This window comes from Macaca thibetana, chromosome 9, assembly GCF_024542745.1.
Source record: "Macaca thibetana thibetana isolate TM-01 chromosome 9, ASM2454274v1, whole genome shotgun sequence".
NCBI classification, from domain to species: Eukaryota; Metazoa; Chordata; class Mammalia; order Primates; family Cercopithecidae; genus Macaca; species Macaca thibetana.
This window is the reverse complement of record NC_065586.1, coordinates 99937944-99950169: the sequence shown is the minus strand read 5'-3', so window position 1 is coordinate 99950169 and position 12226 is coordinate 99937944. Positions and strand designations below refer to the sequence as shown.

Below are 12226 nucleotides of genomic sequence, written 5' to 3'. Positions count from 1 at the left end.
AGCACCCACTGGGAAGGCGAGTTTGGAAGTCTCAGACATTGGTGGGCCTCGTGAGCTGAGCAGACAGAAGGCAACCCAAGATGACCTCCGGATGGGTGGGACTGGTTGGGCCAGAGCGTCATGCTGGGTGTGTAGCGAGAGTTTCCACGCGGTGTCTGTGGTGATGATTCCACTCCTCCATCAAGGGTGAGCAGTTGGGAGGGCCTGAGCCCCTGGGTCCCTTCAGTCTGGGCTGACCCAGGGGAAGCTGGAAGCAGTTGCTAGTCTCTTGCGAGCCTTCATAGACGCCTACCATCTGCCTGAAATGGCTGGAGACGGGGGAAATAGAATCCATGGGTTTTTAAAATCCAGAAGGAAGAGAAACTCCACCCGTGAAACGTAACCCCAAGTAAAGCATTTGGAAGCAGGATGTTTAATTGCCAAACTTTTCTTGAGACCCAGCTGCCGGGTAATGTTATCCTGACTGCTCCTGAGGCCGGAGGAGAGTCTATCTGGGCCCCAGATGCAGGCTTGTAAACAGAACTGGCTTTCTTGGATGACCTCTGCCCTGTCCCCCTTCCCTGTCACCTGTTCTTTCTCTGCAGTTTTTCTCTGAAGTTTCCAGTGCTGGCAAGGCCAGTTCAGGGAGACTTAAGAAGCCCTGGTGTTGAGGTAGGGAGCTAGGCATGGGCTGGGGTGGAATTTTTTGTGTACATCACCTGTCTAGAGTGATAATCTAGGATGTCCAAGGTTTGGAAGAAAGCAGATGAGAGAGAGGGGTCTGGAGATTGTCCTCGTATCTCTGGGCTTATCTCCAGGGAGGTCTCTTGCCATTTCCTCAACCCAAGATTTAGCCTGTCCAGTGGGGTAGGCTGGAGGGCCTCTGGCAAATCCCCGAAGTTTGGGAGAACCTGGGAATGGGGGCTCGCTTCCCCACCCTTCACACTGAGTCACATTCATGGCTGCTCAGGGCATAGAAAGTGGGGTGCAAGATGCTAGCAGGAACAATCCTTTGCCAAACAAGGGAAGAACTGCTTTTTGGGGGGAAGCATGGCTATATCCTAGCCAGGCGGCCGTGGCTGACAAGGCCACAGGGACAGCTCTCTGTCAGCTCTTCCCTCCCTCTGGCTGGCTCTCCAGCGGGGTGTACCTTTAGTATGATTTTAGACCAAGCGTTAAACAGAGATGACTTCATGTGAATTTTCAACTTTTATTTTTAAAATAGAGACAGAGCCTCACTATGTTGTCCAAGCCAATCTCGAACTCCCGGGCTCAAGCGATCCTCCTGCCTTGGTTTCCCGAAGTGCTGGGATTACAGGCAGGAGCCACTGCGTCCTGCCCTTTTATTTTTTAAAATAGAGGCAGAGCCTCACTATGTTGTCCAGGCCAGTCTCAAACTCCTGGGCTCAAGTGATCCTCCTGCCTCTGCCTCCCAAAGTGCTGGGATTACAGGCACGAGCCACCAGCCCTGCCAAATTTCACCATTTCTGAAGAGTAGAGGGCAAAGGACTTTTCCGAGGGGGGATGCTCTAGTCACGTGCAGAGTAGTCCTAGGCCAGGCTGGGAAGTGGGACATCTGGGTTCCTGTCCCGGCTCTGCCACCAATGGGAGTGAGCACACTCCAGTGATAACCGTGTTTGCATCAGTCCTGGCAGCCCTGAAGGTTGTGTCCTTTGTATAAAGGAGGAGTCTGAAGGCCTGAGCAGCTGGGCTGGGGTCTTGCAGCCAGTAAGGAGGGTGCTGGGAGGGTGCTGCCCCCATGTGTGGCTAACTCCAGAGTCTGCTGGTTCCTACCTGGCCATGCCCCTTCCTTGGCAAATCACCACCTAGGTTTCTCCTCTGCTCAAGGAGAGGCCTCCCTGGATCCTCCCAGCTGCCAGGGGCTGTAAGCCTGTGATTGATTCTTTCTGGGAGGTGAAGAGAAGCCTAATTGCTAGTGGGATGGAGGACGTGTGTTAAGCCTCAGTTAAGCCCTTCCCCTGGGCTCCGCTTGGTTGGTTCCAGAGAAAGGCTGATGTCTAATGCCCTGCAGGCGAGTGCAGCCCTCTCTCCAGGGGCGAATTGGCCACTTGGGCCCTCCTCACATTTAGCTTCTGGGGTGGAGGTCAGAGAGAGAGCACCTGGTGAGGGCTCAGCCTCTGCTCCTGCCCCAGGACCTGTGGGAAGCAGAGATGAAGGTAGGAGGGGAGATGGAGCTGGGAGTCAGCAGGCAGACCCCGGTAGGTTATAAACCCCAGGAAAATCCCACAGCATTGAGTTTGAGGGGGTCCTCGGTGTCAGTCGGTTTTGTAGCATTCCTAACCATTTGCTTCTGTCTGGGCCCCCAGTTCTGGGTCTTCTTGGTCTCAGGTCTCAGAGTTGCCTTTGTTCCTGCATGTTCCTCTAGGCGCACTCCCTCAGCAAGGGCACCGCAGGCTTCTCAGACCACCCACACCTTTATTTAAAAAGATGGTGTCAACCGGCCGGATGTGGTGGCTCAAAGGCCTGTAATCCCAGCACTTTGGGAGGCCAAGGTGGGCAGATCACAAGGTCAGGAGATCGAGACCATCCTGGCTAACACAGTGAAACCCCGTCTCTACTAAAAAATTCAAAAAATTACCTGGGCGTGGTGGTGGGCCCTGGTAGTCCCAGCTACTCGGGAGGCTGAGGCAGGAGAATGGCGTGAACCCAGGAGGTGGAGGTCACAATGAGCCGAGATCGCGCCACTGCACTCCAGCCGGGGTGACAGAGATAGACTCTGTCTCAAAAAAAAAAAAAAAAAAAGATGGTATCAACCAAAAATAAAATTTGAAGGCCCCCTGCAACCATTTGAATGCACTCCCTCCTCAGCCCAGGCACCCTAACATTGAACCTAAAAGACGGGTTCAGGCCATGACGGGAAGTGGGGATCAGACATGCTTCATTACACTACCCCAGCATCAATATCAATGCAGACCTTAGGTCTGATAAGAAGCATTTACAATCTGTACTCTCTGAAGCCTGCGGCCTGGAAGCTTCGTGTGCATGATAAAACCTTGATCTCCATGAACGCTTATCTTAACCCAGACACTCCTTTCTAGTGGTAGTAACTCTTTCAACCAATTGCCAATCAGAGTATATTTAAATCCACCTATAACCTGGAAGCCCCTCGTCCCTTACTTAGAGTTGTCTTGCCCTTCCAGATGGAACCAATGTAAATCTTATATGTATTGATTGATGTATTTCCCTAAAATGCATAAAGCAGGCTGTACCCCAGCCACCTCGGGCACGTGTCATCAGGACCTCCTGAAGCTGTATCGCAGGTGTGTCCTTCACTTTGGCAAAATATACTTGCTAAATTGATTGAGACTTGTTTCAGATACTTTTTGGTTGACCATGTCATTCAGTCCTGATCAAAGTAGTTCAGTTTAGATAAATTTACATACAGGGAGGTAGTCCAGTGCAGTTAAGAGCATAGGTATTAGAACTCAGCTAGACCTGGGTTCAAATTTTTGCCCTGTAATTTATTAGCTGTGTAACTTCAGGCAAGTTACTTAGCTTCTCTGAGCCTCACCTTCTTCTTGTACAATATGGGAATAACAGTGGTAGCTAACTCATTGGGCTGAAGATTAAATGAGCTAATGCATATAAATGCTTTATGCTGTACTGGTATCCAGTAACATTTAGTTGCCTAAACATTAGGTAACATTAAGTTATCAAAATGGTTTTACAATGTATCATGTGATACCTATTTACATATGATATAAAGCAAAGCATACACCCATTTATTATGATAATAGCCAATAGTCTATTTTGAGCTGATGAAGATAGGGGTGGCCTTTTACCTTATGTTCTGTATCAGGGTCACATGTCATAAATGCCCCATCTCTGGGTGGCAGCACTCAGGCCTGTTTGCTTTGGTTTTATGGCCCTCTCCTTGGTTGTGTTTCAGAAAACCTCGCCATGGCATGAGGCTGCCTCTGTGTCATAGAGATAGGAAGGGAGAAGAGACTGGATTCAGCTCATTTTCTTGTGTATTACCTGAGCAGCCAAGCACAAAGCCTCACCACGCCTGTTGCAAACCCCGTTCCGGGAATCGGAGAGTTGGGCCAGTCTGATGGCAAGGTGTCTAAATGTCACTTCTCTTTGCTAACGTTCCTCCTTCTCATCATGGCCCAGATCCCTGGCCTCACTGGCTATTTTGTTCTTACTGGTAGAGTCCCCCCAGCCCCACCCCCACAGGCCTACAGGACAGAGTGACTAGACAGAGTCCCTGGAATCTGAATTTTTATGAAGCCCGCCCCTGGCCCCAGGTGATCCTAAAGGGGCGCCCTGGCCTGGGAACCACCATTCGGGACCTACAGCCACTGCCTCTCTCCTGAGGGAAGAAGGGAGGCAGAGGTCTCACCTGTGTCTTATCGGTGCCCTCCCTTACCTGTCCTCCTGGAGACACCCCTGCAGGTGTCCCTTCCAGGGAGAAGGTCAACAGAATAGCCCTGAGGCTGTGGGAGGGCACCCATTCCTGTGACTCAGGCCTCTCCCAGGTGGGACAGGAATAGTGGGAAGAGCAGGCCAGACTGTGTGGACCAGGGGCTTTCTCTCCTTCCCCAGGGATTGCTGAGTGAGTTCAGCCTTCCAGAGTGGCATGAGCTCTTGCAGAGCCTGATGGAGACTTGGGAACTGGGGTGACAGCCTGGCCCCGAAATGCCTTCATTATGAGGCTCCAAAGAGAAAAGGTTTCCAGTCTCCCACATGCTAACGCCTCTTCTTCAAATCCGTTTCTCATCCAGAAGACCAGTGTGTTTGTTCAACATAGCAAAGTGTTTTCTGAGCACCTGCTCTGTGCCAGGCACTGAGCAAAGACAGGGATGCTGAGATGAATCACACATCTCTGAGCGCTTCTGGTCTCCTGAAGGGCTTTTCAGAGTGAGTTCTGAGGATCCACTGCAGCAAAATAAGCTGGGGTTTGTTAAAAGTATAAACGTCCGAGCTCTCAAAACCCATGTCTGCAGAATTTCAGAGAGCGGGGTCCACCTGCAATTTCGGAAGGCCTCTTGTAGAATCTCATTCACTCTAAAGTTGTGAACCAGTGGAAATTAGCTATCTAAAAAGGCCAGGCGTGGTGGCTCATGCCTGTAATCCCAGCACTTTGGGAGGACAAGGCAGGTGGATCATCTGAGGTCAGGAGTTCAAGACCAGCCTGGCCAACATGGCAAAACTCTGTCTCTACTAAAAATACAAAAATTAGCCAGGCATGGTGGCAGGCGCCTGTAATCCTAGCTACTCGGGAGGCTCAGCCAGGAGAATCGCTTGAACCGGGGAGGCGGAGGTTGTCGTAAACCAAGATCATGCCATTGCACTGTAGCCTGGGCGACAGAATGAGACTCTGTCTCAAAAACAAACAAAAATGTAATGACCTCAATTTTATGTTTATTGTATGAAATATATACAAATAAAAAAGAAGGAAATTAAAACCACTTATTCTGATCCTACTTTCCTAAGATAATCATTGTTGGCATTTGATGAAATATCCCTCTGGGGGTGTCTGTGTGTGTGTGTGTGTGTGTGTGTGTGTGTGTGTGTGTGTGTGTGTGTGTTTAGACATCTACATGGTAGCTGATGCTGTGCTATCCCCTAGGGACAGATGAGATGAGAAAAAGAGTGGTCCTGGCCATTGGAACACCTGCAGTCATGTTACATGATACCTGGCACAGACAGCTTGAAATCCAGCCTTGCTCACCTGCTCCTACCTTTTTCCCACAGGTATACATCATCAATGTGACCTGGTCTGACTCTACCTCCCAGACCATCTACCGGAGGTACAGCAAGTTCTTTGACCTGCAGGTAAGTTGGTCAGAGCTCAGACAGTGGCCCGAGTCTGGTGGGCTGGCCTCTCTCATACCCTCGCTTATCCAGGGAGCCCCCAGCCAAGCTGTCAGGGTCAGAGTCCAGGTGGGAGCAGAGGGACAGAGGAGGGAAGCTCGAAGGTGGAGCTGGGCTTGTCTCAATCTTGCATACTGCAGGCAGACACTCGGAGCTTTGTTGGCCTCCTCCAATGATCTTAACAGTCATGCTTTGTCACCCTCTCTTGCCTGCAGGGTAGGAAACTGTGGTGGAGAGGCAGGAGGATGGTGGGAGGTGCTGTGTGCCTGACCAGACGTGTGTCTGTAAACATCCAGGGTGAGACAGAAGCCACCACATCATTGCAGCCTAAGAAAAGCAAACATACAGGGAAGACCGAAACAGAAAATAAGCATTTTTTTCAACTACAGGCACAAACTATGCATACATACCACGGTGTCTGTTTAACTGAATGAGGCACTTGCCACCCAGTTTGTACGTGTACGTGGTAGGTGTGTGTCTCTAAGACACATAGGCATGTTCACAAGGGGGATGGTAGTATGGATCCCACAGCTACCCCTGCAGACACCCCCTTGGTGCCAACTAATTTAGTCAGGCCTCTTTGGGTTGCAAGTGATAGTTTTACACTTGCACTGGCTTAGGCACAAAGGAGACGTGATTGGAAGGAGGGACCAGGGAAGCTTGTGCAGCCGACCACATGGTGAGAAGAGCAGTGAGGCAGAGGCCTTTAGGAATACCTGAAACCAGGATCTGCTCTCCCTCTGTCTTGTCTCTGCTTTCCTCTGGCACTGCCCTCAACTTCTGTTACCTCACACCCCAAGGAACATGACTGTCAACAGCTCTAGAATTTTATATCTTTTGGCTCCCAACAGAGGGGAGATTGACTCTTTCCCAGTTCCAAGTTGAAAAATCCCAGGGACGATTCTGATTGGTCTGGCTTGGGTCAGGTGCCCTCTCTGGACCAATCAGTATGGCCGGGAGTTGAGGGTCTTTTAGCACAGACATGGCCACTAGGGAGCCCACCTCTGTGGATCACAGGCAAATACTAGAGAAGGGAGAATCAGTCGTGAGTTGAGCAGCAGCCCTTTCAGGTAGAGCCAAGATGTTCTAGATTCCTCTTGGGGCTGTGAGACTGGTTGAGGCTAATAAAAACACAAAGAGACACCCACTTCTACCCTCACAGCCAGGGTCCACTCCTTTCTTGGCAGGCCTTTGGTTGTCAGTCATCTTGGAGAGGTCATCTTTGGCACCGTGTGCTTGCCCCCAATACCTGATTCTATCTCGTTGTCCTCATTGCCCTACCTATGAGACAAGCCAAGGGTGAGCTAGCTTCCTGTATTACAAATTCTCTCTTAATCCAACAATATGGGATTGAATATCCCATTGAATATGGGATTGAAAGCTACTTCTTACTCTCCAGCCTTCTTCCTCTTCCCTCCTCAGTTCATGTCCAGTCTCCTTAGGTTTGGTGTAATCTGGTGGGGTTTGCTGATACCCCATCAATGGGTACAGTGTGCTGGACAGGAAGTGATAACTCAGTTGGGGAGAGTGAACCCTGAAAGGACTCATTGATGAGCTGGAGGGGGCCTGAAAGCCGGTGGAAACTTCCAAATCAGAACTTTTCTTCCCCCTCTTCCGTTATGATCCCCCACCCCCTCCTGCACTGCAGAATCTCAGGAGAAAGGAATGCTGTTCCCCCACCACCACCTCCCTTGCCTGGAGGGCTCATTCCCTGAATGTGGAAAGGGGACGCGCAAGCAGGGAGCAGCTAGTGCAGTGTGCTGGCTCTAGCTTAGCAATGGCCACGCGCTTGGCCAGGCTTGTCCATGTGGGTCATTGCTGAGCTGTAGATGCAGTTTGGGAAGGGGTTGGAATAGTTCTTTGAAAATTAACTTAGGAGTCAAGCATAGCATCTTTACAAATGCATTTTACCTGCTGTGATGAGTTTTAGTGGCGTTCATTTTGAAAAGCCTTGTTTATTTATCAGGTCGCTGATTTTGGTATGGCGGATCCTATAGAGGTAGAACAAAGGGAGTTGCTAACTCCATCTCTGGTCACTGGTGCACCTCAGAACTCATGTCTCTGAGGGGTTGTGTAAGAGAGCAGCTTAGAGTTTAGGCACCGGGGACACATTGCCTGGGACTGGTTACTGGCTGTCACCACGTACCTCCGGACAGACTCCTTCACTTCTCTAGGCTTGCTTTTCTCATCTGTACTGTGAAGGTTCAAATAGTGCCTGCCCAGTAGGGTTGTTAAGAGGAATGAATGAGTGAATCCACTTTTCTCCCAGCACTGAGTTGCCTGGTGAGTTGCCTGGTGTTGCCAGGTCGCAGGGATGTTGGGCTGCATGGCTAGGGGGGTCTAGGGGCTGGAGACCCACTTCCTGATGTTGCTTTGTGGCTTCCCTCACTTGGCGTCACTCTGTGGTGAGCTCCCTGTGCCCAGTCCCTGCCAGTGTATTCAGAGCCAGGTAGGCCTCAGGCTCCTCTCCGAAGCTGTCCCCGGGGGCAGGGTGGGAGCCGCAGGGAGCTGGGGTGCGGCCCAGGGGCAGCTCTCAGACATGTTTTGCTCCTTTCCTTTTTGGCTGACCCTGAAAGTCCCAGGCTCACCAGGCCCATCTCCAGGGAGCCGCTCCCTGGGTTTCACCAACTCATGGTTCTAAGCCTCCTGGGGGCCACAGACCGTTCTGTGAATCTGATGGAAGCCCTCTCCCCAGGAAAAGAGCGGATACATACAATTTTACTTACAGTGGCAAGTGTTCACAGACCCCCTGTGAACCCCCAGTGAAGAACTAGCCAGGTGTGATGGAGTGCCTGTAGTTCCAGCTATTCAGGAGGCTGAGGTGGGAGGATCACTTGAGCCTGGCAGGTCATGGCTGCAGTGAGCTATGATTGCACCACTGCACTCCAGCATGGGTGGCAGAGTGAGACCCTGTCTCAAAAAAAAAAAGAACTACTGAGCTAAACCAGTTTAGATCGTGAATCATACATTCACACCCAGTACTATTTGGGCAGCATTTGGGGATCTATTCAGGTAACAGCAGGAGGCCTGGACACCCCTTTGACCCCTTTGAGAGACCCTTGGTTCCCCCCTGTACAAGCTAGTTCCCTGCACCCCAGCATGGGTCTCCCTGTACTTCCCCTCCCTTATCTCTCCCTCTTCAGATGTTTTCCTTTGTTCCCAAAGGCCAGGTACCCACCAGGCGGCCTTGGGTTCTTACCTCTGTCACACAGCCTGGGAACCACGTGCAAGCGATCCCAAGCGGTCCCTGACCCTCTCTGGTCGTGAATTGAGGGCCCCAGGGTATGTGCAGATCCAATTTCATTCGGAACAGCACACGGACCCTCTGTTTCTCCCTCTGAGGGCACACAGGGAGATGGACACCTGCACCCTGCCCTTCATGCTCTGCAGCCATAAGGCCAGGAAGTACTTGAAGGGTGCTCTGTCATCTGAACAGAAACCCCACACTCTTCGGTTTTTCCATTTCTCTCCACAGCAGCTTCCACATCAGCACAGCCCTTCCCCACTCCCTCACCCCCACACTCCCCACCCCCTCCCAGATTCTAAGATCTGAAGCAGAACATTTCTCTGGTTATTATCTTCAAAGCTTCTGCTTGGACCTAACTGCCCTGCATGTGAAGCTCTCAGTAGATCCTTGGAAATGAACAGTCTCAAGCACACAGCAGCCCTGAGAACATCAAGCAGGAGGGAGCCAAGAGCCTGAGGCTTGTCCTTGGAGAAGGTTCATTGTCCCTTTGGGGTGACTCATGGCATTAAGGACGGGTACTTAGAACTCTGGTGGTGCATTGAGGAGCTATTCACAGGGAATGGGGAAAGTCTGAGGGTTGGGAGAGACGGAGAGAACCCCCCCGCCCCCGATCACCTGGTAACTGCTCATTCCGTGCTTTCTGAAGCCTTAGGACCGTGCAGAGCAGAGCCATTTATCTCAGCATCCCCTTCCCATCCCACCACCCACCTTCTTCACTCACAGCTTATCTGCTACCTGTGAGGCCTTGGATTAGGGCTGCCAGATAAATATGAGATGTCCAATTAAATTTACATTTCAGATAAACAGCAAATGCTTTTTTCAGAATAAGGGTGGACACTGGGCATGGTGGCTCATGCCTATAATCCCAGCACTTTGAGAGGCCAAGGCGGGAGGACTGCTTGAGTTCAGTAGTTCAAGACCAGCCTGGGTAATGTGGCAAGATCCCATCTCTACAAAAAATAAAAAAAATTAGCCGAGTGTGGTGGCATGCGCCTGTTGTTCCAGCTACTCAGGAGGCTGAGCTGGGATAATTGCTTGAGGCCGGGGAGGTCCAGGCTGCAGTGAGCTGTGATTGCGCCACTGCACTTCAGCCTGGGCAACAGAGTAAGACCCTAGCTCAAAAAAAAAAAAAAAAATGTTCCAAACATTGCATGGCATATACTTACACTAAAAAAAGTTATTTGTTGTTTATCTGGAATTCAAATTTAATTGTGCATCCTGTATTTTCACTTGCTGAATCTGGGAGTCCCAGCCTGGCTGAGTGTGAGAGGCGAGGGTGGAAGTAGAAAGATAGTCCAGGCTTCAGGTAAGAGTGGATGGGCCTGTGCTAAGGCCCCCAAGGCAGCAGCTTTTGTACAGAGCAGAAGTGGCGCAGGCCGAGGAACACACTTTTGAGAAGGACGAGATCTCTTCCTTGCAGGAGTCTACATCTCGTGGGGAAGGCAAACTTGGAAGCAGTGAAGTCCACTGCAGATGAAAAAAATACTAGATTGAGGTATAAGCAACGTGCTATGAGATGAATAGGAAGGAAAGAGCTTTCTTTTTTCCTTTTTTGAGACGGAGTCTCACTCTATCGACCAGGCTGGAGTGCAGTGGCGCGATCTCTGCTCACTGCAAGCTCCGCCCCCCGGGTTCCCGCCATTCTCCTGCCTCAGTCTCCCGAGTAGCTAGGACTACAGGCACCCGCCACCACACCTGGCTAATTTTTTTGTATTTTTAGTAGAGATGGGGTTTCACCGTGTTCGCCAGGATGGTCTCGATCTCCTGACCTCGTGAGTCCGCCTCCCAAAGTGCTGGAATTACAGGCTTGAGCCACCGCACCCAGGTGGAAAGAGCATTCTTGGGAGAGGGAACAAAGAACATGCCCATGGCCAGGCACATATGGTCTCTCTCTCTCTCTTTTTTTTTTAAACATTTATTTATTTAGTTTTTAGAGACAGGGTCTCGCTGTGTTACTCAGGCTGGAGTGCAGTGGTGTGATCATGGCTCACTGAAGCCTCGACCTCCCAGGTTCAAGAGATCTTCTAGCCTGAGCCTCCCAAGTAGCTGGGATCACAGGTGCATGCCACCAGGCCTAGCTAATTTTTTTTTTTTTTTTTTGTAAAGACGGAGTCCCGCTATGTTGCCCAGGCTGGTCTCAAACTCCTGGGCTCAAGTGATCCTCCTGCCTCGGTCTTCCAAAGTGTTGGGATTACAGGCATGGGCCACCACACCCAGCCCCCATATGGTCTTAATTAGTGACAGCAGCCTAGGGTGACATAGCCAAACACCCACACTCTAGTTTGGGGGGGATTTGGTTATTTTTTGAGAATCCTTATCAGGGTAAAATATGTCTCTAGTTCGTTCCTTCCTTCCTTCCTTCCTTCCTTCCTTCCTTCCTTCCTTCCTTCCTCCCTCCCTCCCTCCCTCCCTCCCTCCCTCCCTCTCCCTCCCTCCCTCCCTCCCTCTCCCTTCCTCCCTCCCTCTCCCTCCCTCCTTTCCTTCCTCCCATCTTTCCAATATTAAGTGTCTGCCTTGTAAATCCAGGCAGTGTGCCAGCTCTGGGACACATTGATGATCCAAAGCAGATCTGGTTCCTGCCTTTATGGGTCTCACAGCTTAGTGAGGAAAGACAGATTTTAGTTAAAAAACAAAGACAAACAATATTGTTTTACGCCATTCCAGATGTAACAAAGGAAGGTGCCATAGACATATTATAGGGAAACCTTACACTCTGGGATCAGGGCAGGCTTCCTGAAGCAGTGAGTTTTATCTGAAACATCAGTGAGTTATTTTATCATATTTTACTTTTGAGATCAGAGACTCTTTTGTGCTTCTAATGAAAGCCAAAGACTCTCTCCCCAGACAAGTGCATGAATGTGCATCTATAATTCTAATAATCTTTTTGGTTATTCATACCCTGCCTGAAATCCACCCATGAGCACCAGGATAACACCCTCTGTTCTTCCCCAGACCTTCTTCTCTCCCCATATCTCCTGCCATGAGCCTTCAGACCCAGACACACACACACAGGCTGCCCACTCAGAACCCCCAGGTACGGAGACTTTAAAGCTGTACTGTCCAATGAGGTAGCCACTAGCCACATGTGGCTACTTATATTAAAGTTAAACTTAAATGAAATAAAAGTAAATGTTTAGTTCCTTGGCTGCACTTGCTGGA

General features: G+C 50.4%; 2 protein-coding genes across 4 annotated transcripts in view; one reads left to right on the top strand and one right to left on the bottom strand.

The window, feature by feature from the left end:
- Window positions 1–12226, top strand: part of SH3PXD2A (SH3 and PX domains 2A) — a 250807-nt gene that overhangs the window by 48026 nt on the left and 190555 nt on the right. For all 3 annotated transcript variants that reach the window (XM_050804906.1, XM_050804904.1, XM_050804905.1), the window contains exon 2: window positions 5701–5781. In XM_050804906.1, the coding sequence (XP_050660863.1) occupies window positions 5701–5781 (81 nt within the window). The remainder of the gene's footprint in view (window positions 1–5700; window positions 5782–12226) is intronic.
- GSTO1 (glutathione S-transferase omega 1) overlaps window positions 1–12226 on the bottom strand; it is a 584823-nt gene that overhangs the window by 472846 nt on the left and 99751 nt on the right. The gene's annotated exons all lie outside the window — the stretch shown is intronic.